Source organism: Cibotium barometz, chromosome 65 (genome assembly GCF_041138505.1).
Source record: "Cibotium barometz isolate CiBa-2024 chromosome 65, ASM4113850v1, whole genome shotgun sequence".
Classification (NCBI taxonomy): domain Eukaryota; kingdom Viridiplantae; phylum Streptophyta; class Polypodiopsida; order Cyatheales; family Cibotiaceae; genus Cibotium; species Cibotium barometz.
The window spans coordinates 18,381,154-18,405,780 of NC_141110.1; the positions used below are offsets into that span (position 1 = coordinate 18,381,154).

Consider the following 24,627-nt stretch of genomic DNA (forward strand, 5'->3'; position numbering starts at 1 on the left):
CTTGTGAGGGAGAGGTGAGAGAGAGAGAGAGAGAGAGAGAGGCCTAGAGCCTAGAGGCTTGGAAGTTGGAAGACTCAAGAGGCTTGAGGGAGAGGTGAGAAATGAAATGAAATGATATATTAACGTCTTCAGAAGGCCAAAATGACCTATGAGACCAAAAAGGTTACAACAATTGGTGGATCTGATACAATGTCTGTGTAAGAAAAGCTAAAAATAACTAAACAACTAACTGAAACTGAAACAACTATGAGGAAAAAGTACGGTACAAGGAGCTCCTAATGGATAACATCTGGGAGGAAAACTCCAGCAACAAAGGTAAGCATCATACACATCACTATCCAAAGATGTCTCTCATCGGTCGATGGCGGATATCCTCAATGTCCTCCATGGTGAGTACTCTGACTGGACGTCTCCCATGCCGTGCTAGTATGGTCCTGATCCTCTGTTGTAGTCTCCGCCGATGTCGAGATGGGCCTGTCGAGATGGGCCGGGCGAAGGACAGGCAACGGGGACAGGCAGCGAAGAGAGAGAGAAAGAAAGGGGGGGGCGCACAGCAGGCAGCGGGGACAGGCAGCGAAGGGGGGGGGCGAAGGGCAGGCAGCAGGGACAGGCAGCGAAGGGGGGGGGCGCAGGCAGGCAGCGGGAGAGAGAGCGAAGGGGGGGCGAAGGGACAGGCAGCGGGGACAGGCAGCGAAGGGGGGGGGGGCGCAGAGAGAGAGAGAGAGAGAGAGAGTCTAGATTCTAGAATCTAGATAGTAGGGCGGCGGCCCGCGGGCCTTGTGTGAGAGCCTAGAGGCTTGGAACTTGGAAGTTGGAAGCTAGAAGAAGCTTGAAAGCTTGAGCCTTGAGAGTTGTGTGTGCTTGTAGCCTTGTAGAGGCTTGTTCTTATATAGATAGGCAAGAGAGAGAGAGAGGAAAGCCTCAAGGGCAAGAGAGAGAGAGAGAGGGCCAAGCCTCAAAGGCTCAAGACTCAAGGGCCAAGGCCCAAGGCCAAGCCAACAACCATAAACGGCTAGAAACGGCAAGCGCAACGGCCAAAAATGGCGAGCGCAACGGCAAAAACACAGCCAGCAACGGCTCTCTGCCGTCCCCTCACAGAGCCGTCCCCCACCGGCATCCCCGTCACCGTCCCCTGTCAGTGACGCGTCATGGGGGACGTCCGTCCGTCCCCGTCGCTGTTCCGTCCCGATTCGGCGTCCCCGCGTTCCAAGCAACCGTCCCTTCCGTCCCCTGTGACTATATGCATAAAGGAACTAGCCTTTCTTGTCCTTGTTAGAGAAGCCCGACTGCAAACATAAGTTTGAAATCTTATTGGCAAACTGAAGGACTAGTTGCGCATTTTAACGCGCTCCCCTAAACTCGTCTTTGAGTCGCTCAAGGTAATGGGGTGGTAGAACCGCCGCTTCAGGTCGAAGACAAACTCGTCCCGAACATAAGCTGTCATACCTAATCTGGTGTGGACATGAGCCCACTGGGTCCACCAAGGAATAAGCCCACTGGGTCCACCAAGGAATGGCCTCACCTTCCAAATACCAACTAGCCAAGATCACTCTGTGTTAGTATCACTTTTTCTAATTGCGGCAAAATAAGCTTCAAACTGATGCAACCAAGAATACAAAGTTGTGGAGTCGAGTTTACCATTATACTTACTGAAGTTCATTTTCTCACGAAAATGACTCGACAAAGCCGCTGGTGTCATTCTTGCATCCAAAGCCATAAGGTATCTTTTGTGTTCCACGCGTCGACTGGCGTCGTCTTGTGCAGTAGCATGGGCTACTGCTGCACAATCTTCCATTTGTCGAATCTCCAATGCACGCATTTGCACCTCGAGCAAAGAACTCGACTGCAATCGTGACCCTTCAAAAGGGTCATTTTGTAGAGGATCTGGAATCTAGGAAACGAAAGGAGAGGGAGGAGAGGGAGGAGGAGACGGAAAAAGAGGAGCAGGAGAACGGTCTTGGAACATCTCTGATACACTCATGCCTGAAGCCCTAGATGGACTGCCTGGTGCACTTTGGTCCCAAGGTCGTCATTCTCTCTTGTCGTCGTAACTCGCAATAGCAAGAAAATGCACTTCCTTTCCGAAGCACAATCTGACCATCCACTATGTCTGTGGGAGCCTTCCAGAGCCTAAATTTTTTTCTGGTTTTTCTGGCTGAATCTTCACACTTGAAGAAGGCTCTGATACCAATGTAGCATGTGGAAGCTTCGGGTTCAAATCGGCAACTTCAATGCTCAAAATTCAGCAATCTATCACGACGAGAATAATGCACAAAACTGAAGTAGATGTGCAGAAAAATAGAGAGAGAGAGAGAGAGAGAGAGAGAGAGAGAGAGGGAGAAGAGGACACAATATTGGGTCCCGAATACCCTCCTCTGTAGCGCCCCCACCACGAATGGTGTATTTGCTTTATTAGAATGATGCAAATCAGAAAATAAAGACTGAATCTTGACCTGTTTGGCTGAGATAAATCTCTACCCTTGACCTTCAGCTTTCACCCTTGCGTTAGCTTCTCCCTTGGCTGTCCGGGCCCTTGAGATGCTTCAGCACTTTGTGAAATACGAGATGGAATCAATGAAATCATGGTTGGGTTTATATACCCTCTAAAGCTTCAGGTCAGCCAGCAGAAATAAGTCGGCGAACAGCAATATTCTCCACGACTTCTGAAAAAGTCCATTTAATCAAATGCTTTCACACCAAGCCTTTTTTTTTCCCGAGAAAAAGATCCTTCAATTAGTTGAAGAAAAATCAGCCACAAGGGGCTAGGTACAACCACAATTATCTAGATACAAACTCCCCTCATATAAGGGCGGAAAACAAGAGATCGTATAAGGACGACGGTGGGAGACCTGAAGGGCTAGTTCTCCCCAATCCTCCTCATAAGTCCTAACCACTCTAGCCTCGATGGCCCAAACGTGCCAAGTCCACTCTCCCAGGTCCCACTGCAGCCACGTGAGAGGTCGACACTCCCAAATCCATAGCCGCCATAATCTCTCCTCAGCCATTGCTGGATCTCTGCGCCATTCCCATGCCCGAAAACCACACCCTCACCCTCTGCAAAGTGCAACCTCTAAGATCCTCCAAGGGGTGCTCTGATCTCTCACACCAAGCCTTGCTGGCTGCTTTTGCGCATACAGTCCAGGCTGATGGGCAGCCCTTATGCCCTGGCCGCCAACAATCTTGGCTGCCCATGGGCTAGCCGACTCACTGGGCTAGCCTTCAAAGCATGTCGGGTGGCTGGCCAAGCTTTTCTATGGCCTAGCCGACAGGGCTACAGCATCCTTGGCTGGTGGGAAAAGGCCATGGGCCTCTTGGGCCCCCTGGGTTGCATTCACGGGATATAATACCCCTTTCTAGGGTAGCCCTAAGGGCTGCCCCCTTCTATGCAGCTGCCATGCTTCCTATGCAGCTGCTTGGTGTCTAGCTGCAAACCAAACACTCAGAACACCTGACATCATTCTAGAGGGAGACTCACAGCACGGACCGGCACTACTTCATGTGCACGACAATGCACACCTGACCTCGCAAGCATAGACTGGAACCCTAGCTGACTCAACCCGGACTAGCCTCACATGTGACCACTTTCCACTCCAAGTCTGCACCTTCTTGTTCAGATATGTCCATGTGGCATCCAAGTGCAGGATGCACATGACATTCATCATCTTTGGGGATGTCTTCTTTTGGAATGTCTTCGGAGCTTGATGCCATGGTGGTTGGGCCTCTGGTTTTTCCCAATCTCAGCTTTACCATCCACAGGATGCTCTCACCCTAGGTCGCCAGGTTGAATCACGTCCCAAGCTCTGATACCAATGTAGCATATGCCGAGCTAGGGCCGTGTGAAACAACGAGGCCTTCTTTATACCTAAGTTTAGTGACTCTTTAGCAATCCTTTAAACATCATACATGAACTAAAAGAGTAGTCGCAACAACACCAAATGGGGTCCCAATTACCCACTGAAGGGCCTGTGTGAAAACAGTATTTTTCCCAGCCCTAAAAAGGGGATTTTTTTGGGTATTTTTGGTTTTATTTGGGGATTTTGTGTCTTTGCTGCTGGCCGATAGCCTTTAGGCTGACCGACCATCAGTCCCCCACAGTATATATTGCTTTTCCTTATCAGTCATCCTTTGTGTACCATATCATTGATCATACCCGGTACCACTTCATATGGTGCTGCTTCTTCTGCCGGGCTCGACATCACATAGCTTCATCATCCTCACCTAACAAGACAGCACCTCAGCGTTTTCTCATCTGGCCACATCATGGGACAGCAGCCGACTCTCTGCTACAGGCCACACCGTGGGACAGCAGCCCTCTCTGCTACATTCAGCACATCATCAGCATTCATCAGCGCTTACATCAGCAGTCATCAGCGTTTTACATCAGCATTCATCAGCGCTTACATCAGCACATCATCAGCGTTTTACATCAGCATACATCGGCACATCATCAGCATTTACATCAGCATATCAGTGTTTTATCACAGCTCCAGCCCCCTCTGCTACATAGAGCACTTCAGTGTTTTTCTTCAGCTCTCACCATCAAGACAGCAGCCCACTCTACTACATCACACCATCGGGACGGCAGCCCACTCTTGCTTATCTTCACCATCCACACCACCTCAGGTACGCAGCACCCGTGTCACTAGAGCTTGCACCACTCGGGACGGCAGCCCTCTCTGCTCCTTACCACCTTAGGTACGCAGCACCCGTGTCACCAAAGCTTGCACCACTCGGGACAGCAGCCCTCTCAGCTCCTCACCACCGCTCAGGTACGCAACACCCTTGTCAATAGAGCTTGCACCCCTTAGGTACGCAGCACCCTTGTCATCAGTGCATGCACCTTCAGGGGGGCTTGCAGCACCCTTGTCATCAGAGCTTGCAGCACCACCACTCGGGACGGCAACCCTCTCTGCTCTTTTTCATCTACCACCTCAGGTACAGCAACACCCTTGTCACCAGAGCCTGCATCACCTCATCTTCCACTGCCACTACCACCTCGGAGTGCCTTTGCTTCCATCGACACGAGCCTTCGACACAGACCACCTCTCGGAGTGCTTTGCCTCACATCGATGCGAGCCTTCGTCATCAACGGTGCTTCATCTCTCCGACATCATCTCTGCTTTTGCATTGGTCTTTCTACTCAGAGTCACCTCACATCAAAGGGCTCTTGTACATATGTTCATTTGTCAGAATACGCACCGGAGATGATGACCAGATCTGGGAACACTAGAGCAAAACGCATGCAGAAAAATACAGCACAAGAGAGAGAGAGATATAGGCGTGTAACTCTGCTCTATATACACAAGAAGATCCCGGAGTATGATACAAAATGGAATGGGGGGCTGGGGGCCTATTTATATGGCCCCATATACCAGTCGGCCTGTGCTACAGGCAGCCGACTGGTCCTGAATCTCCACGACCAGCAAAAAACAGCCAGTTGGCCAGGCGTGAACAGTCGGCCATCTCAGAAATGGAGTCGTGGACCAGTGCCATCAGTCGGCCAGCTACTGGGTCCTCCTGCCACCTCAGGGTTGCCTCCCACAGAAAAAATGGGAAAAATAGGGAAAAAATACGGAGAGTGGGGAAAAATGAGAAAACACCTCATAAGGGCGGGCACACCCACAACAAAGGCCTTGGTGTATAAAAATAGACAGGGGATGACTTCTAACACCCCCTCTCAGCTCTTGGCTGTGAAACCAACCACAGGGAGCTGGGGTGCCATCTGAGCAAATCTTGAGATAGCGACTTCGTGAAGAGGTTCACCGTACTGTCCTCCGTCGAACAGAACTCTAGCAAGATGTCATCAGCAACGATCTGTTCACGAACAAAGTGCCTATGGATAACCATGGGTTCCTCCAGTGGAAGCCCAAACCTGCAATGCAACCTTTGCATCCTGACCACCTCACAAGCAGCATCACAAACAGCCCGGTACTCTGCCTCTGTCCTCGACAAGGCAAAAGATGACTGTCTCTTACTGCTCCGTAAAACTTCTCCTGGGCCTGAAGTAGATCTCCTCGTGTCCGGATCTCCTCCCCAAACTGAGTCACTCCAACCGTGGAGTCGGACTCCATCCAACAACCCCCTCTTGTGTACAAGAGTCCATAATCCTTCGCATGCCGCAGAAACCACAGGAAACGCAATCCTGCCTCCCAAAGAGTCATCCGCAACCATGAGCTCAACTGCCTCATAAGGAAGCTCCCGTCCAATCTGGTGTCCATCAACCAGATCAATGAACCATTCTGCTTCTGAGTCAAAGAGGCATCACACTGCTCACAAGGATCAACACCTATTACGGTGCAAAAACAAGTCCTGGAAACCTGCTGAAGACCACGCAAGGCCTTCTGAAACCTGTCAACCACCCCCTCTGAATCCGGAACCATAAAGCCTGGAGTATACACCTCCTTCTGCAAGTAATCAACTGCCACCCGCCTGGCTTTCCGAAAGGTCCCCGTGGAAAGAACATCCTCATGGAGGTTCTTTGTCCCCCATACTACGAGACATCAAAGCATAAGTTACCTGTTCAGTTTCCTCTGACTGACGAACACAAGAACTACCAACATCAGTACTGGAAAGTTCCTGCCAACTGCTGCCATCTACTGGCAAGCTATCCACCATCTGGTCCCGGAAAGCCTGCACCTGCAACGTATCCACACACAAGTGGCCATTACCAGACTGCCACTCATCACAAAGCTGAGGACCTAGGAGAGAGAGTGCTGAAAGCTTGTAAACTCCATTCTCCACTCCGCCTTCCCAAACCACTTGGCCTGTTGCTTTGTCCCGGAGAGCAACAAAATGCTCATCAAACTCCACCCGTACGCCAGTCTTGCAAACCTAATGCACTGACAACACGTGAAAACCAAGTGACGGAACATACAACACCTGGGAGGAATGCTTCCCCCCTCTGCCATCGGGAACTATCTCCATCCTGCCCTCACTGTGAACTGGGATAGTGGATGTATCCCCAGTAAGAATGTGACCAGAAAGCCTGCACAGATCCTGTAAACCGGAACGAGGAGTCATGTGCCTGGAAGCACCGCTATCTAGAATCCACTCCCGAGTATCAGTTGCGGAGAGTCCTCCAATCTCCTCCTTGCCTGAAGAAAATGAAACATCAGAGTCCACCACCTCTAGGTGCACAAAAGCCGGAGTCTACATGATTGCTGCTGAGGAATCTTCACCCTTCTCGGTCTTCCGCTTGGGACACTGCCTCCAATAGTGGCCTTTCTCGCCACAATCATTATAGGTCCTCTCTGCCTTTAGTTTCTCGCGGTCAGTAACGGACTTCTTCTCAGAAGACTTCTCCGACGAAGCCTTCCCTTTGCCCGTGTTACGGCCTTTCGATCGTTGGCCAGTTAAGGCCTCCAAACCTCCACCTTGAGGAGCGTTCATGAATCGTTCCTCCTGGTCCAGGACCATGGGCACAAGCTCCTCCCACGTGATGGTGCTGAGCCTGCCCCACTGGTAAAATCAAAGACGAGTAAAATGCTGAGTACTGAGAGGGCACGTGTGACAGCCACGTTATGGCCATGTCCTCTGACGATATCTCCTTCCCAGCCTGAAGAACTTCCTGCTGAAGAGCCTGCAACTTGTTAATATGCTCCCGCATCGTCGACGACTTTGCAAGGTTCATAATCCACATCTGTACTTCCAAGGAAATCCTCTTCATGGGCGACACCCTGTTGTAAAGAGAGGCCAAATGCTGCCATATACCTCTGGCCAGCATCATATGCTTTACATGATTGATTACCTGTGGTGTGTAGTTGAGAAAGATAAACGAACGGACCCTGGCGTTGACACGATCCCACATCTGTGTCTGAGCCTCTCGGTCCTTTCGAATCGACGGTAACTCCCCTTCCTCTACTTCCGGCCGCGGAACCCCAACAACGACGAAATCAACGAGGTCGTAAGACTCCAGAACAGATTCCATCATAACCTTCCATATGCCGTAGCTGCTTCCGTCCAACTGACGGTCCACCGGGAACGTGGGGAGTGTCGGGATCTTCACATGCCTCTCGGCCATCTCAAACAGATCTGCCATTGCGGGGATGTACTCTAAAAAGGGTGGGTGGGTGGGAACAAAGAAGAACTAACACCTGCACAAGTGGCTGTCCAGCAAATCAGCCCGCCGTCCTCTTGCTTCTCCTCTTCCCGAACAGTCTCGTACGGTCCACCAATCAGCAACACAACAGTCCCCCTCTTGCTCACACAAATCCCAAGAACTATCTAGAGCCTAGGCTCTGATACCATGTCAGAATACGTAGCAGAGATGATGACCAAATCTGGGAACACTAGAGCAAAACGCACGCAGAAAAATACAGCACAAGAGAGAAAGAGATATAGGCGTGTAACTCTGCTCTATATACACAAGAAGATCCCGGAGTATGATACAAAATGGAATGGGGGGCTGGGGGCCTATTTATATGGCCCCATATACCAGTCGGCCTGTGCTACAGGCAGCCGACTGGTCCTGAATCTCCACGACCAGTCGGCTAGGTGTCAGCAGTCGGCCATCTCAGAAATGGAGTCATGGACCAGTGCCATCAGTCGGCCAACTACTGGGTCCTCCTGCCACCTCAGGGCTGCCTCCCAAGCCACATAAAAAATGGGAAAAATAGGGGAAAAATACGGAGTGGGGAAAAATGAGAAAACACCTCATAAGGGCGGGCACACCCACAACAAAGGCCCTGGTGTATAAAAATAGACAGGAGATGACTTCTAACATCATTCACCATTATATATAGACTCACTCACATATTTCATGCTGTGTTGTTTTGCTCTGATCTCTCGTACATATGGTTACTTTGTCCTTTTGCCCTCATAGGCCCCACCCTGCAAGCACGAGTATTTGCTGTATTTCTTCTCGAGAACTGAATACAAGCTGAACTGTGTCCACATGACTAAGCGGACAAGCTGACTGACTGACCCCCAAACGCAAGGACAAAGTGACCAAACGTTGGGCAGAACTGTGCATAAGCTATAGGCGACTGTGCAGCTATCTTCGGATATGCAAAGGTGGGCTGCCTAAGCACACATGCTTGACTGAGGATGTAGACTTGTTCTTATATGATGATTTTAGACCATGGAAGAATCCACCATTTATCGATCACCAATGTAGCCCCCTGATACAGCAGAAAACACAGTCCAAACACCACCAGCCGCTGCGAAACTGCTCGAAGAAGCAAAAATGCAGCCCACGAAAGTCTCCAAGCACCCGAAATCAGGATGTTTGCAAGAAAGCTACCAAGGGCAGTATGAAGCAAGAGAAATCAGCGGCAGTTTACTGGATATGAAAGTGGTTTAAAAGGGTAGGAAAGTCGCATTGAAAACCATTCTTAACTTCTTGCTTTTACATGGTCCCAAGTAAAACCATGTCAGATTAAGAAGCCATGACAGGCTCTTGCATAAACTATCTTGTGAGCTTAGCAATTCTAAACATAAAAACTGTGAACCACAGATACAGAATAAGAAGGAAAGTCATGCAGATGCCATAAGTTTTATCTTTAGATATCATTACCTTTCTATTTTCTCGAGGCGTGCTCCAAAATAGTATGCAACAGCTAAAATCCAGGCATCACTATGAACAGCAACCAGAGACAGCCAATCCTTCCTTTGCATGCCATCTCTTGCGAAGTTGATGCCAAGTGCTGGTTCTGGAAGCTCTGGTGGGATCTCCTCTGCAGGTAGATTGACTTCCCACGTTCCATCCGCATAACCATACAAGCATAGATTGTCTTTCTCTGAACATATTTGTGCACAAAATAACAGGAGTTAACATCATGTAAAGGCCAACTCAAAAAACAAATCAGCATTAAGACATGTTGTTGACATGCTAAATGCCGCCTTTGGAGTTCAAAGGTAGGGATGGGAGCAAACCTACCCTACTATCAAGGAAGATCCCCACTGGCAGCATTCAAAAGTGTGTGTTACCTCTTGTTGGAAAAAAGGTGTGGAGATTACAATCAGGAAAAAAAAAATGGCTCTGCCACTGCGCAAGCATAACCCACTCCTTCCCCAGCAGCACAACAACCAGACAGATTAACACACGTGCACAAAGACACTCCAACCTAATCTCTTGTATTTCTAGTACTTTTTGTTAGGCTTGTTTTTCCAATCCTTTTAGGATGCGCTGAAACCTTGCAAACCAGACCTGAATTTCCTGTACCTCCAGTTTTTTTCTTAAGTAGATTCTTACATGGGATTGAAAGTTTATTCCCGAATGGAGATCCCGGACTTGTTCCCTACAATACTAGGGTAAAACATGCTAACCGAATAAAGAAAGGGGAGAAAGCACAAAATTCTTCGCACAACTGTTTGATTCTCACGTTTCAAATTGTCAGATTTGCACCGTGTGTTCTTAGGAGAATTTTGTTACTGCGGAATGAGGGCTTACCAGGGTCACACAATTGATAGAAGTCCTCCACCTCTGAAAGATTGGATGGTTGGAAGTTCCGGCCACAAAACCCAGCGAATCAGAGCTCTTACCATATGGTAGTTGCTTTCTTGCCTAGAAAAGGGGAGGAGGAGGGGCAAGCTTACCGGAGGTAAGGGCTCTGAGCAGTCCCGAGCGACGAGCTTTGTAATCCCTGAAGATCTCGTCCACTGTGCGAGGGTTGCTCTGAGACATGGAGGCGCCTTCCATCGCTGATTTTGATTGATTTACTCTACTCTCAAGAGCGCTCAGAAAGGCTAACAAAACCATCCACGCGATAATCAATCAGCCAGCGGTCCCAACTTACGTAGAAGAGGGGTAATGCAGCAGGGGGAGGGAAAGGCAATGAAAATTATATACGTTTATAGGTTTGTGTCATCGTAAAATTTGAAGGACACCTATCAATTTTTCTTTTTAATTCCACTGAGCTAAATGCTCCCACAACCCACCTCCATTCATAAATCCCTCTGAACTCAATTATAGTAGTTCTCTTCATCAGCAACTCCGGCTTCATGGGAGTGACTCCCTTCTCGTGTTCATTGGCTTAATGGCTCCTCCCCGACCGACTCTTGTGCGACTACAGTGTGGAATAATGCTTGTCAGGTACATTCTCCATCTAAGACTCTCTACTCCGTTCTTCAAATTTGCCCCCAACCATCCAAATGCAAATTCTTCCTAGTCAAAGTTCACTAATGGAGGCGGCTTTTTATCCCAGTGGTTGTTGCTCTTACATGTCGTCGTCGTCATCCACCTACTACATCAACCCACGGGACTAAATGACACATTATGAATCAGGAGGGATCTAAGGGCTGAAAAGAGGCATCCCAATCTTGCCTAATCTAGACCTTCGGATTCCCGTTGGGCAAGTGAACTAGGGGTGAACTGAGGGTATACCATGGGGATTTTTGGGACTTGGAAAATTTTGGAGGGGTTGAGCTCAATGCAAAAGAGGATTCGAACTTGGAACCATCCGCTCAAGCTTCCAACATCCGCTTAAGCTTCCTTTCCAGCAGGTTGTGGAGAGTGTTTTTAAATTTAAATCTTGATATTTTGGTCCCTAGGTCACTTTCTTACCGGAAAATATTTCCCTAGTTCACTTTCTTGCCGGAAAAGGTCTCCCTAGTTCACCCCTAGTTCACCTCGCAAGTTCACCCCTGAGTTTACCCCACAGTTCACTCGTAGTTCACTTGGGAATCCAAAGGTGTTGATCAAATCCCGATCGTGATGCCTCTTTCCAACCATAGATCCCTCTTGATTCATGATGTGTCACTTAGTCATCATGAGGCTACATCAACCACGACCTGACCCCTTATGGTGTGAGGTAGATTGTTTTCTAAATGATTGTCCAAGTTTTGATTTGTTCCACTATTGTTGCATGTTTTCTCTATTGTGGATGCATCACTTTTAGTTAGTACTCCTTGTATGTGAAAATATGATTTAATCTAGACAACTTGTGTGCTACTGCTTTTAATCCATTTTGATCTCGAGGCACTACATATGTCTTTGTCGTAATTGTTGTGAATCACAATACACGGGCCAATCCATATGTGCATGAAAGATTATTGTTAATCTGATTTAGAGTAGATTATAACCTTTTCTACTAGGGGCCTATTTGTACATGCAAGATTCTCGTTAATCTAGTTTAGGGTTAGGATAGTAGATTAAAACCTTTTCTCCCAAGGGCATATTATTGTACAAATGTCATGCCCATGCGATAAAGTTACTTCTATCTTGATTAAGCCATAGAGAGGTTTCATGTGCATAAGTTGTGTTGCAAATGATGGTACTAATCCACATCATCCTTAAACTTTGGATTAGTATGCAAAAGGATAACTCCAAATGTAATGTTAGATCCCTAGCATACAATGCTCTAAATGGATTGATTCTAGTTGAGGCTTGTACATTACATCATGTAAGACATATGGTATGGAAAATGTCATCCCAATCTGGTGTCATAGAGTAGATCTACATACAGGGATATGATCAACTTCACAGTTTTTTTATTTACTCCGTGAGACCATTTGTTTGAGAATGATAGGGTTGATGCAAACTTTTGTTCCATCCTAAACACTGAACTGAGGACCTTCATTACCTATGATATGAAATAAGTCCCTTGATCAAATGATAGAGTGGTGGAACATGCATGTCTCACAATAAGGTCCTCCATTAGGAACTTTGCCATAGTATGTGTTATAGCATCCAGAATAGCCCTTCAGTTGCACCACCTAGTCAAGTATTATGCAAGTAACATAATATATCGATTTTCATTTACAGATTCAAGCAGAGGACCAATCACATCCCAAATGACTAACTGGAAAGGTTGTGACCTAAATAGATTGTAGTAATCCTGGTAGTTTTGTAAAAGGGATTATGAAATTCAAAATGGCCAAATATAATCTATGTAGCAATCTTGTAAGACATTTTGTATATAAATTTTATACCCCCTGCAATCAACAAAGCAAAGCACATGATCCTCTATCACAAATCTTTGATACACATTTTCTTGTGGCTAAGAGCAGGGTTCCATAATGATTTATTATAGTGGCATCAGTTTGTTACATGGCTACCATTTGTTTTCATATGCCTAGCGCTTTGAGCATTCTGGCAATCACATGCGCGACAGCTCATCCTACCAATTTATTTTTCTTTCATTTATAGTTTTGGAGCATGAATGTGTAATCTTGTACTGCTAGTACCCATTTGAGCAGCTGACTTGATGATCAAAGAAATGAGTGGCCCAATGATTAGTTCCCAACTGTAACACTGAACCATGGCAAGTAAATCCTTTTCAATTGTTAAAACGACCACACAATGGCAAGTAAATCATTTTCAATGGTTCAATAATTTTGTTCAACTTTTGTTATGCTTAAGCAAATTAGACCCTAACCTCCTTTTTTATCATGTTATAACAACATTTCTCCTAGTCTCTCTTATTTGAGGCATCAATATATGAAAGTTAAAAATTGGGATATTTTCAAAGGACAGCTTCTTTGATCGATTGGGATATTATAAAATGATAACTTCTTTTACCAATTTTTTTAACTTGTGAAATGAGCATCACATTGTAAATCCCTTGACAAGTGATTCTCTTTTAAAGAAGCTTCTTTAGAGGTTGTGATGCATGGGCCTACAAGAAAGGAGGGAGAGAGATGGGATTTGGACTCACGATGGAGTATCACATGCACTCAAAGGGAGTACACCCATGGTAGCTTCAACAACAACAAGCTCTCAAATGATGGTTATCATTCATTAATCTCATTAGGGGTTTAACCCATTGTCCTTTATATCTATCCCCCACTTCACACTGAAAAGCTTGAGCAAGAAGCTCTCAAATTATGATTATCATTCATTAATCTCATTAGGGGTTTTACCCATTTTCCTTTATATCTAGCCCCCTACATTACTCCTTGGCCTTCACACATGACCGTGTCCATTGGCTCATTACAATTATTCCCCTTAGCCTTTGTCCTAAACATAAATTCATATGTAAAAGACTCATGCCCATAGGCTACCACATTACAAGCCATCCCCACCTAAATAGGTTTCATCCTCGAAACCATGTATATGGTAGAAGCAAGAGTCCATAAAACCATGTATATGGTAGAAGCAAGAGTCCATAGGCTACCACATTACAAGCCATCCCCACCTAAATAGGTTTCATCCTCGAAACCATGTATATGGTAGAAGCAAGAGTCCATAAAACTCTATTAAGTGAAGGAAAATATTAGTAGCACTATGAACCTAAAAAATCCATCCAATGATGAGTAGATGTCAATGAGCCTAAATTTGTCCAAGAGAGTAATCCATCCTCTACGAACCCAATGCCTCAAGAGTAGCCACCAAAAACAACCCTCCAAAGATGTACCATGATAGTATATGTACATGCTTGGGAGTTTTATATAATACATAGAAAATTTTTTGAATATCAAAAAATTCAAACAGCATTGGAGGCAAAAACATAAGGTTAATGCTTGTTGGAAAATTCTGATATTCCAAGCATTCACAGTTTTATATAATACATAAAATTCAAAAAATAGAAAAGTCTAAGATTTTATGCATGAACCTTGCTATAACTTTAAATAAGTTGGTCCATGAACCTACAAAGGGTAAATAAACCATATGAACAAATGTGCTTGCCGCCACTCGGCTATAAAATAATGACGGCCATAAATTCAAAGTAATAACAACAATAAATCTGTTACAAAAATATAATGTCACATAAATATAATGTTGCTAAAGATGTACACACGTGCGCAACCCTCATCAAGTCGCCGCCGGCACTAGCCCAGCCACTGATCTGCTATCAAAAACACATGCCAAATATTATATCCAGTGACTATCTACCCAACACGGTGTATTCGGTACCTTGCCCGTAAGTCACTAACCAGGGCTTTGCATGTGGCAAAATATGGGGTATTGCTTTAAGCAAATTCTAAGATATGTAAATGCTCATCCCATTTAGAGGATGAAATAATAGTATAATATTATATCCAGTGACTATCTACCCAACACGGTGTAATCAGTACCTTGCCCGTAAGTCACTAACCAGGGCTTTGCATGTGGCAAAATATGGGGTATTGCTTTAAGCAAATTCTAAGATACGTAAATGCTCATCCCATTTAGAGGATGAAATAATAGTATAATATTACATAAGATCCATGATAGTGCTATTAGTAGCCTCGGATTGGCCATTGCTCTTAAGATGTAAAGCAAAATTGAAGTCCATTTTAGTACCTAAATTAAAGAATAACGCTATCCAAAAATGATTACAAAAGTGGGAGCCTCTATCAAAGACAATGAGTCTAGGAAAATCATGATTGAAAAAAGTTTTAATAAACAGCTTAGCAGCAAGTGGAGTAATTAATGTTTTCTTACATGGAACAAAATATTATTGTCTGTTAAATCTATCTACTATAGTCCAGATCATATCATTATGTGACAAGGTAGTAGGTAATACCATAATGAAATCCATTGAAATTTCTTCCTATGGACCATTTAGAATTGGCCAGGGCATTAAAAGACCATATGGTTGCCAATGAGGTGATAGCTCAAGTGGCGAAGGTGTTTGCCTAGGAACAAGAGGTCCTTGGTTCAAAACCCCCCCTTCGTGCTTCCTCGGCGGCATCGCCTACAAGTGGATAAATAAGCGCCTACAGGTGGCTGTCTACGGACGGTGAAAATTGGTAACTATGGGAGGATCTTGGGCCAAAGGACATTTGAAAAAAAAAGACCATATGGTTTTGTTAGAATATGCAGCGGAAATGATAACCAAACTTGGGTAGACAAAAGCAAGTAGACTGCAGAAAATAAACAGCACAAGAAACACAGAGAGATAGGAGTGTAAACTCTTCTCTATACACAAGATCCCGAGAAAACTAAATGAGGAAGTGGTGGGGGCAAGGGGGCTATATATACATCCCAGGGAGAGCAATCGGCCAGCATATAGAGTGCCCACGACTGCTGATTAATGTCCACGACTGCATAAATGTAGTCGGCCAGCAGAGGGATGCCCACGACTGAGAAAGTACAGTCGACCAGCTGTCCAGTAGCCCACGACTGACCTGTGTGCAGTCGGCCAACACTGGAGTGCTCCTGGCACCCTCTGGCAACCCTCCCCACCACTAGGAAAAATGGGAAAAAATAGGAAAAAATACGAGGAGTGTGGAAAAATGATAAAACACCTTATACAGGGCGGGCACACCCACAACAGAGGCCCTGGTGTATGAATATAGACAGGAGATGACTTCTAACACCCCCTCTCAGCTCCTGGCTGTGAAACCAACCCAAGGGAGCTGGAGTGCCGCCTGAGCGTAGCCTGAGCGTAGCCTGAGGTAGAGACTTCGTGAAGAGGTCCGCCGCATTGTCCTCCGTCGAACAATAAAGTAGCAAGATGTCACTAGCCAAGATCTTCTCACGTACAAAGTGATACTGTATCTCTATATACTTGGTCCGGGCATGGAAAACCGGGTTCCGAGCAATAGCTATACAACTCTAGTTATCACACTGGATGACTGTGGGCTCCCTCTGTGGAAACCCAATCTCCCCTAGCAGCCTCCACAGCCATACAACCTCACAAGCAGCACCACAAGCAGCCCGATACTCTGCCTCTGTCGAAGAAAGGGCAATAGTTGGCTGCCTCTTGCTGCTCCAAGAAACTGCTCCTGAGCTGAGGGTAAAACTGTATCCTGAAGTAGATCTCCTCGTGTCTGGATCTCCTCCCCAATCTGAGTCACTCCAACTTTGGAGCTTGACTCCATTCCCTCCTGTGTAAAAGAGTCCCAGATCCTTCGTACTCTGCAGATACCGCAAGATCCGCAATCCTGCGTCCCAATGAGACTTCAATGGCGTATGCATAAAAGAGCTCAACAGCCCCACTGAGAAGCTCAAGTCCAATCTGCAACCAGATCAATGAACCAACCAACTTTCGGTACTGCGAGGCATCAACTGGCTCACAAGGATCTGTAACGGTTAACTTTGTGTTCGGGTCCATCGGCGAAGTAATAGGCTTGCAGTTCTCCATCCCAAAGGCCTCGAGCAACTCATGAACATACCGTTGCTGTGAGAGACGAAAAACCCCCTCTGGGTCTGCTAGATCTCCAATCCCAAAAAGAAGGGGAGTAAGCCTTAATCGGTCATCTCAAACTCCTTTGACAAGGCAGCCTTCGTCACTCCAATGTGCTCCACATGACCGCCGGTGAGAATGAGATCATCCACATAAAGGATGATAAGTGTGACCATGCCGCTTTCCCGAAAAAGAGATACAGGTTCGGATCTGATCGATCTCTGAAATCCAGTCCGAATAAAGAAGGAATCAATCTTCTGATTCCAAGCCCTGGGAGCCTGCTTAAGACCATACAAGGCCTTACGTAACCTGTAAACCATCCCTTTCGATCCTGGAACAATAAAGCCGGGAGGCTGCTCAACGTACACCTCCTCCCGCAGGTCACCATTAAGGAACGCAGATTTTACATCCATCTGATACACGGGCCACCTCTCTGAGAAGAAGCAAGGGCAAGAACAGTCCGAATCGTGGACATCCGCGCTGTCGGTGCAAAGGTATCCTCGTAGTCGATGCCTGGCCGTTGAGCGTAACCTTTAGCCACAAGCCTGGCTTTGTGTTTGTCCACTGACCCATCAGACGCGTATTTGGTCTTAAAGACCCATTTGACACCAATGACAGACCGCTTTGACGGCCTCGGTATCAACTCCCAAGTGTTGTTCTTCTCGATGGCATCAAGTTCCACCTGTATGGCTTTCCTCCAAGTATCCTGTGAAAGGGCTTCCTTTACGGAAGTGGGCTCTTTGTCCCGCAAGATACGAGACATCAAAGCATAGTTCACCTGAAGAAACTCCGCCGTGTTGCTTTTATCTCGGACTCGATGTGATCTTCGAGGGCCGTCCTCTGTGGTCCACTCGGAGGGTAGCTCCGTGACACCTGACTCCCGAAGGGTGTCTAACCACCACTTAGGTACTCGAACAGATCGTGGAGCCTCCTGTGGTCGCGGGGGCTCAACTCTAGCTGCGGCTCAACCTCCTTTGATGACTGAGGTGGATCAATTGGAGTGATAGACTGGGAATCATCATCAGACTCCTTTGGATCTCCAAGAAGTGGCAGCTCCTCGACAGTGGATGCTGGAACATGCTCGTCAAAGACCACATCCCGGCTGACAACAATCTTGTTCCTCTCTGGATCATACAACCTGTATCCCTTGGAAAGAGAGTTATACCCCACAAATACCAGCTTGCGGGACTTGGAGTCAAGCTTCCCCCTCTGCTTCTTCAGAATATGTACATACGCGTCACTCCCAAAAACACTGAAGTGCGAGACATCGGGTTTCCTGCCAAAATATGCCTCAAATGGAGTTATATGGGGTACAGAAGTCGTCTGAGAGCGGTTAATGGTATGGACAGTCGTTGCCATAGCCTCACCCCAAAGTGGACGAGGAAGATCACGATGCTCTGGCATTGTCCTCGCCATCTCCACCACAGTCCTGTTCTTACGTTCAACAACTCCATTCTCCAAAGGCGATCCGGTATTGGCCAATTCCCTTTTGATGCCTGCACAAAACTTGAAAAATACAGTCGAGGAGAATTCACCTCCTTTATCAGCCCTGAGAGTCTTAACCTGATATCCAGACTCTTTCTCCACCATCATGTGCCAATCCTTGAACCGAGCAAAAGCCTGGTCGTTCTGGGAAAGAAAGTAGACCCACGTGAATCTGGTACAATCATCAAGCAGCATGAAGTAGAGAGATCCTCCCAAGGATGGTATCTGCTATGGTCCACACAAGTCAGTGTGAATCAACTCCAATGGTTTTGAAGCCCGCCCGCCTGGAAGCCTACTTCGGAAAGGATTCCCTGTGCTGCTTACCACGTATGCAAGAACTGCAGCGTCCTTGCCTAGTACCAACCTCTGGCAAGCCAACCACCATCTGGTCCCAGAAGGCGCGCCTCAAAGCATCCACATTTAAGTGGCCAAAACGAAAGTGCCACAAATCTCCGACCTGAGAGCCTGTCAATGAGGAGAGTGCAGAGAGCTTGTAGATGCCATTCTCCACACCGCCTTCCCAAACAACTTTGCCTGTCTCACGGTCCCTTAGAGCAACTGAATGCTCCTCATATTCCACCCGAAAGCCAGTCTTGCATACCTCATGCACTGACAGAAGATGAAAACCCAGAGCAGGGACATAAAGAACACGGGAAGCATGCTTGCCCCCCTTGCCGTCGGGAATAATCTCCATCCTTGTCGGTATCTAAAGAGAATGCCACGAGACAAATATAAGGTTAGTTCCCAATTAGGGTTGGCATGCTAGCTGACCACCCACCATTGATCCCAATAATAGGATCACCCCTAAGCATAGGGGTAAGGCTCCATCCATACATAATCAACCCTGGCATCCCATACCACTAGGACCTAGCATAATAAGGCTATCGATACACCATCTGCATCATGACGGACTAATATGAGTGTGTTAGTACTCATGGTCTAGATATAGACCCCATGTATACATAATATGGCACCAAAATAAAGTTTTACATTAATTAATTACTTGAAGAGAAGGAACCTTAGAAGTTGAATAAACCTTAGGTTGGGGCCTTAGAATGAGGACCTTAGGGGGGAAAAAATCGAATTCTCATGTTTTCTCTAGATTTTTCCTTGACCACCTGAGGTAGCAATAAAATGGAAAGAGGCTGAGGCCATTTTGAGGCTGTGGAGGCCATTTTGAGGCTGTGGCCTCTAGAGAGAGAGAGAGAGAGAGAGAGAGAGAGAGAGAGAGAGAGAGAGAGAGAGAGAGAACGCTGAAGAACGAGAAGAGAAGAGAACTTTTTAACGTCGTAGGAAACTATCCCAAGAGGCCAAATTGATCTATCCGACAAGATTTGAACTCAAGACCTTTGATTCAAGAGGGAAATGAGCTAACCAATCTACCACACTTGGGTGAGAGAGAGAGAGAGAGAGAGAGAGAGAGAGAGAGAGAGAGAGAGAGAGAGAGAGAGAGATTCATCTTGTGTTGTCTAGGAGAGAGAATGATTTGCTTTGATCTTTTTTTAAAGTAAAAATCGAAAGGTAGTTTAAGCGAACGAACGTGGGGAGAGAAAGAATGCGAGACAACTTTTTTTTTCCCGTTTTTGTTTTTTGTTTTGCTGCGCTGCTTGTTTTCTTTTACCTGTGCTCTGCTTAGGTGAAAACCTTAGGACTCTAAGGTTTAAACCTTATAGTGATAATAATTAATTAGCACTCGTAAGGGTGCTAATTAATTATTATCACTGGAGCCTGAATATGGGTATACAATAACCCACTGATAACACAAAACAACAATAACCCACACTTATATAGCTTTCTCCAATAGCTAATAAAAGTTATAAGCTTTTATGAGCCTTAACCCTATGATCAGCTTGCTTACTAATTTTTTTGCCCCCTAACCCTAGACTAGCCAACCTAACCCTATGGTTAGCCTTAGATACATAATATACTTCTCCTTAGAAAGCATTTACTCACAATTGTAAATGAATATGGGAAATTCCTACTAGAAATCAGACTCTCAGGATGAGCTCACCCTTGCCTACTCTCAAGATCAGCTCACTTAAGCTCTTATGGTCCCTAAAAATTTCATGCAAGCTCCACCCTAAGTGGAACACAAGATAAAATCCTCAACCACAGCAACAAGTTCAAGAGGAAAAACCCTTAATTAGTAATCTTTCCTTGAGTTAATATCCTTTGGAAATTGGATGAAGTTGAATCCTCAATGTCAATTCTACCTAAATCACATGTCCATATCCAGATTGGGTAAAATCATAGTACTTAGGGGAATAACATACATCCATGATCACAAAGCCTTATAACTATTAGATATCTCGATATATAGGTATACATAAGCATTCTCATCATTGGTAGGGTTCCTTGAAGAATGCTCCTATCAAGACATCTACTTCCATGTGTGACTTCTAGCTTGTACTACATAGACAAGTGATATAGGAGTTAGCCTCAAGGGCCTAGCTGATTATTAAGGGTGATGGTGGTGTTCTTCAGAGTCTCCAGTTAGGTGATGTCGGCATGCACTAGAGGAGTGGGGCTGGGTCACATTCTCGTCTACTTTTCTCTAGCCATGTATGCGGTCATGTTCTCAGGGCTAATTTTTGGATCAGCAGGAAAAGGAAAAAGGTGTCCCTAAGAGTGAAAGAGGGCCTATGAAAAGCTTTTGATGGAGGAGAGGTGTCCTTCCTATATCTATCAAATGAGTTTTAGTAATATTCTATGCCTCTTGAGAGCTAAAAAAGTTGATTCTCTCAAAATGGATGCTTGGCACTTCCTAGGACGTTCTCAGCAACAAGGATCGATCTATGTAAGGGGCCATTGAACTACACTGGCTCTTCTCAATCTGGTACTTGTGCCTATACGATTTTGCTGCTGTCAAACTATGTGGGGTATCCATCAGGTTTGTTTCCAAAAAGTCAAGAAAGGCCTCACTGGGAGTGGTCTCTTCTTCATAACCTCTACTTCCTAGGGTTAGGAGAGTTGGATGGGGAGGGAGCTATTAGGGTTTGTTGAGGAAGGGGCTTGCATGGGGTGGCAGTGCTTTGGTAGCTCTAGGGTTTGAGGAGATCTTCCCATCCACTAGCAGCATAGTAGAGAACTTTTGTGAGGATCATGGCTACCCCAAACTTGCTGGCCATGTTTGCATAGATGCTATAGAGCTTATGGTGGAAATGGTCGGCCCAGTTCACTGGTAGACCTTACTTGAGGCAGGCAAGGAGTGAGAGGTTGCATATGCTATACCTATCCATCCACATCGGAGACTAGTTAGCTTGGTGAGAATTTAGGCTAGGGTATGCAGGTCAGGCTGAGTGGTGATGATGTCCTCCCATTTGACTCCATCTTTATTGACCACGCTGCTGATAATGTCTTTGACCATGCCTTGTGTGTTCCATTCAGCTTCTGGTAAGGCTTTGTAGTGTAGGGCAGGTGTCAGCCTCATGGATCTCATTGATTGTGAGGGCCAAGGTCGAGTCAGCACCGTAGCATCATAGACTATGCCAGCGTGCTTAGGTGGGTATCATAACAATAGATGAATCTAAAATAGGCTTTGAGGTTGGGGCTCCAAGAAGTAAGAGCTACCACTGAGTCCAAGTTTGTGTAGGTGCTCCATGACGTCTCGTCTCCTATAAATTTGGTAGCGCCGCTCAGGTGTGGTAGGTAAGCTTGTGCTCTGGCTTCTTGTCAAACTGAATGCGATTGTGAATCATGTGGCCACACTGACTTCACAGAGTAGCTCTTGTTGGATTGAATGTGGATGTGAATCATGTGGCCGCTACCTGGTATTCCAAGAGCTTGGTGACCTTGGTGGCCTTCCTCTTCTTGGTGGGTGTGAGGAGAACAATATCTAAAGAGGTCTCTAAGGCCCTTGCCACAATCGCCCATGAGAAGGCAAAAGGTTGGAGGGAGGTGGGGAGGATTCTATATAAATTTGGTAATAGTTTGGCTGGAGAGTGAATATTAGAAAATGAGAGGAGGGACCTCTATATTTATAGCTTTTGCTTGAGAACGTACACATGTAGTGGGTACATACATTCGCAAACCATTCTTAGAGGCGTGTGTATGTAGAATAAGTGCATTCTCAACTTCAAACGTACATGTTAAGATGTGAACGTGCATATGCAGAATGTTTTATGCATTCTCAACTTCAAACGTACATGCTTAGATGTGAACATACATATGTAGAATAACATATGTGCGTTCCCAACTTCAAATATATGTGTATTCTCAACTTCAAACATATGTGCATTCTCAACTTTGAATGTACATGCTGAGATGTGAACATGCATACACAGATAAGAACATGTGTGGGATGTAAAAATGTGAACGTACATGTGCACAGAGATGTGAATGTGTTGTGCATCTTACACATTTATTTATTTCTTGGTGATGGAGTGCCTTAGTTAGTTGTATTCTGATCATCACTAGCAATTAAGGTGATGGGTTGTACCATGGTCTAGGTTTTCACCTACCATGTTGTCCCCATCTTGAGATGTACATAGAAGGCGTGTGATGATTAGAGAACCATTTTACATAATAAGTGTTGGCCTTCTTGCTGACTCTCCTCCACAAGTCTCCATCCTTTTACTTTCTTCTGTTTTTTGCTTTCTTTTTCTCCTTTTCTACTATTTTCCTTGACTCTTTTTTCACTTTCTTGGACATTTTTTATGAGTTTTTTTTTATTGGTATCCCTCTTCATCTGGCACAGGTGAGGTACCTACTTTTGGCCCACTTGGTGAGGCTTAAGAGGGATATCATTTATGGTAGGGAAATGGGTGATGTAGGGCCTTGCCTACATCATAGGCTACTAAGTTTAAGGTGGTGGAAGGAATATCCTATCTAGGGTATGTTTGGAGATGGTCATGGGGCTCCATGAACTAGTTTCATTTGGGGTTTTCATGTTATTAGTAGCCTCCTCAGGTTGCCATTTCCATCTCTCTTTAGTTCTTTTTGTTGTTAAGAAGAGGTTGGGAAAATCAATGGTATGACCTTAAAGACCCAAATGCTTTTGTTACCTCCATAATTCCCTTAGGCCACTAGGAGCGTGTCAAGCACCCACCAACTTTGGGTAGCACATTTTTGTCGAGAATGTCTTATTTGACGGATCGGCATGGACTAGATTGCTTTGGGTAGCCAGAGTTATTTTTATCCAACGTAATACCCTTGGGCTTCCAACAACTCCCTTTTGACAAACCATCTTTTTAGTCTTGGGTTGGGATTTAGTGTTTTGCTATATGGTCCAATTGGTGGTGTGGCTCTAACTAGCATATGTTAGACCTTTCTCTTGGGCACCTAGATCTTCCTTTGCCCTTCATAGTAGCATTGTGCTTAGAGCATTACTTTGGGGAACCACCATTGTTGCGCTTAGCAGCTCAGTGGCAACAGGAGCGCTTATTAGTATGACCACTTTCCACATCATGACCACCACCTTGGTACTGCATGTGTGAAGATGGCGAGCTATAACCACCAGAGTAGCTATTGCCAAGATCAAGAAGACCAAGCTTAAAAGGATGGAGCAAGGTGAGTAGCGAGAGCGCTAGCTGAAGGTTGTAGCAGTACATGCTGTCTAGTGGACAACCATTGATGTGAAACATACTATGGCCATAGCTCTTAGGAGGTCCTAACCTTTTGTCGAGTAATTGCTCTATAGTAAACTTGTACTAATTTTGGAAGTAATACATTTATCAAAGAGTAATGCTACTACTCACTTTATCTCTGTGTACACATCGCAATGTGTTGAATCAGAATGTTGTGTCTCTGTTTTAAGAAACATGTTGTGTGCCCAAGAGAGAGTGTGAGCATGTGAAGTTCCAAAGCTGAGTCGTGTTCTGAGTGTCCCCATGACCACTCTAGAGTTGGTGTCTGAATCCAGGAGCAATGGCGGATGGCTACACGTCTCCCACGGCATTGCCTAACTGGTCTAATACCCCAAACTGTTGTCTTTTCATTTCACTGAGAGGAAAATCAGTGAGAAACACCTGGCGATCTTGCTGGGGAACTCTGGAAACTCTGCTGGAAAACTCCCTATAGAGGGAAACCTCTACCACAACTAGGCTGGGAATCTTTCCTTTTTTGAGAATTGCGATGAAGCGAAAAAATCTCTGCTGAGTAGCATTCTGTATCTTCAAGCAAATGACATCCTAAAAAAGAAAGTTATGGTTTC

At 45.7% G+C, this 24,627-nt stretch overlaps 1 protein-coding gene across 2 annotated transcripts in view; it reads right to left on the reverse strand.

Moving 5' to 3' along the window:
• Positions 1 to 10,852, reverse strand: part of LOC147602997 (PHD finger protein ALFIN-LIKE 2-like) — a 31,112-nt gene extending 20,260 nt beyond the window's left edge. Inside the window, exons 1-3 of one of the 2 annotated variants that reach the window (XM_086797055.1) lie at positions 10,537 to 10,852; positions 10,391 to 10,423; positions 9,515 to 9,737 (exon numbers count right to left, since the gene is read on the reverse strand). In XM_086797055.1, coding sequence (XP_086653181.1) covers positions 9,515 to 9,737; positions 10,391 to 10,423; positions 10,537 to 10,699 — 419 coding nt within the window. In that variant the 5' untranslated portion in view covers positions 10,700 to 10,852. The remainder of the gene's footprint in view (positions 1 to 9,514; positions 9,738 to 10,390; positions 10,424 to 10,536) is intronic. The other variant, XM_086797054.1, reaches the window with a different exon arrangement.
• Positions 10,853 to 24,627: the final 13,775 nt, after the last annotated feature.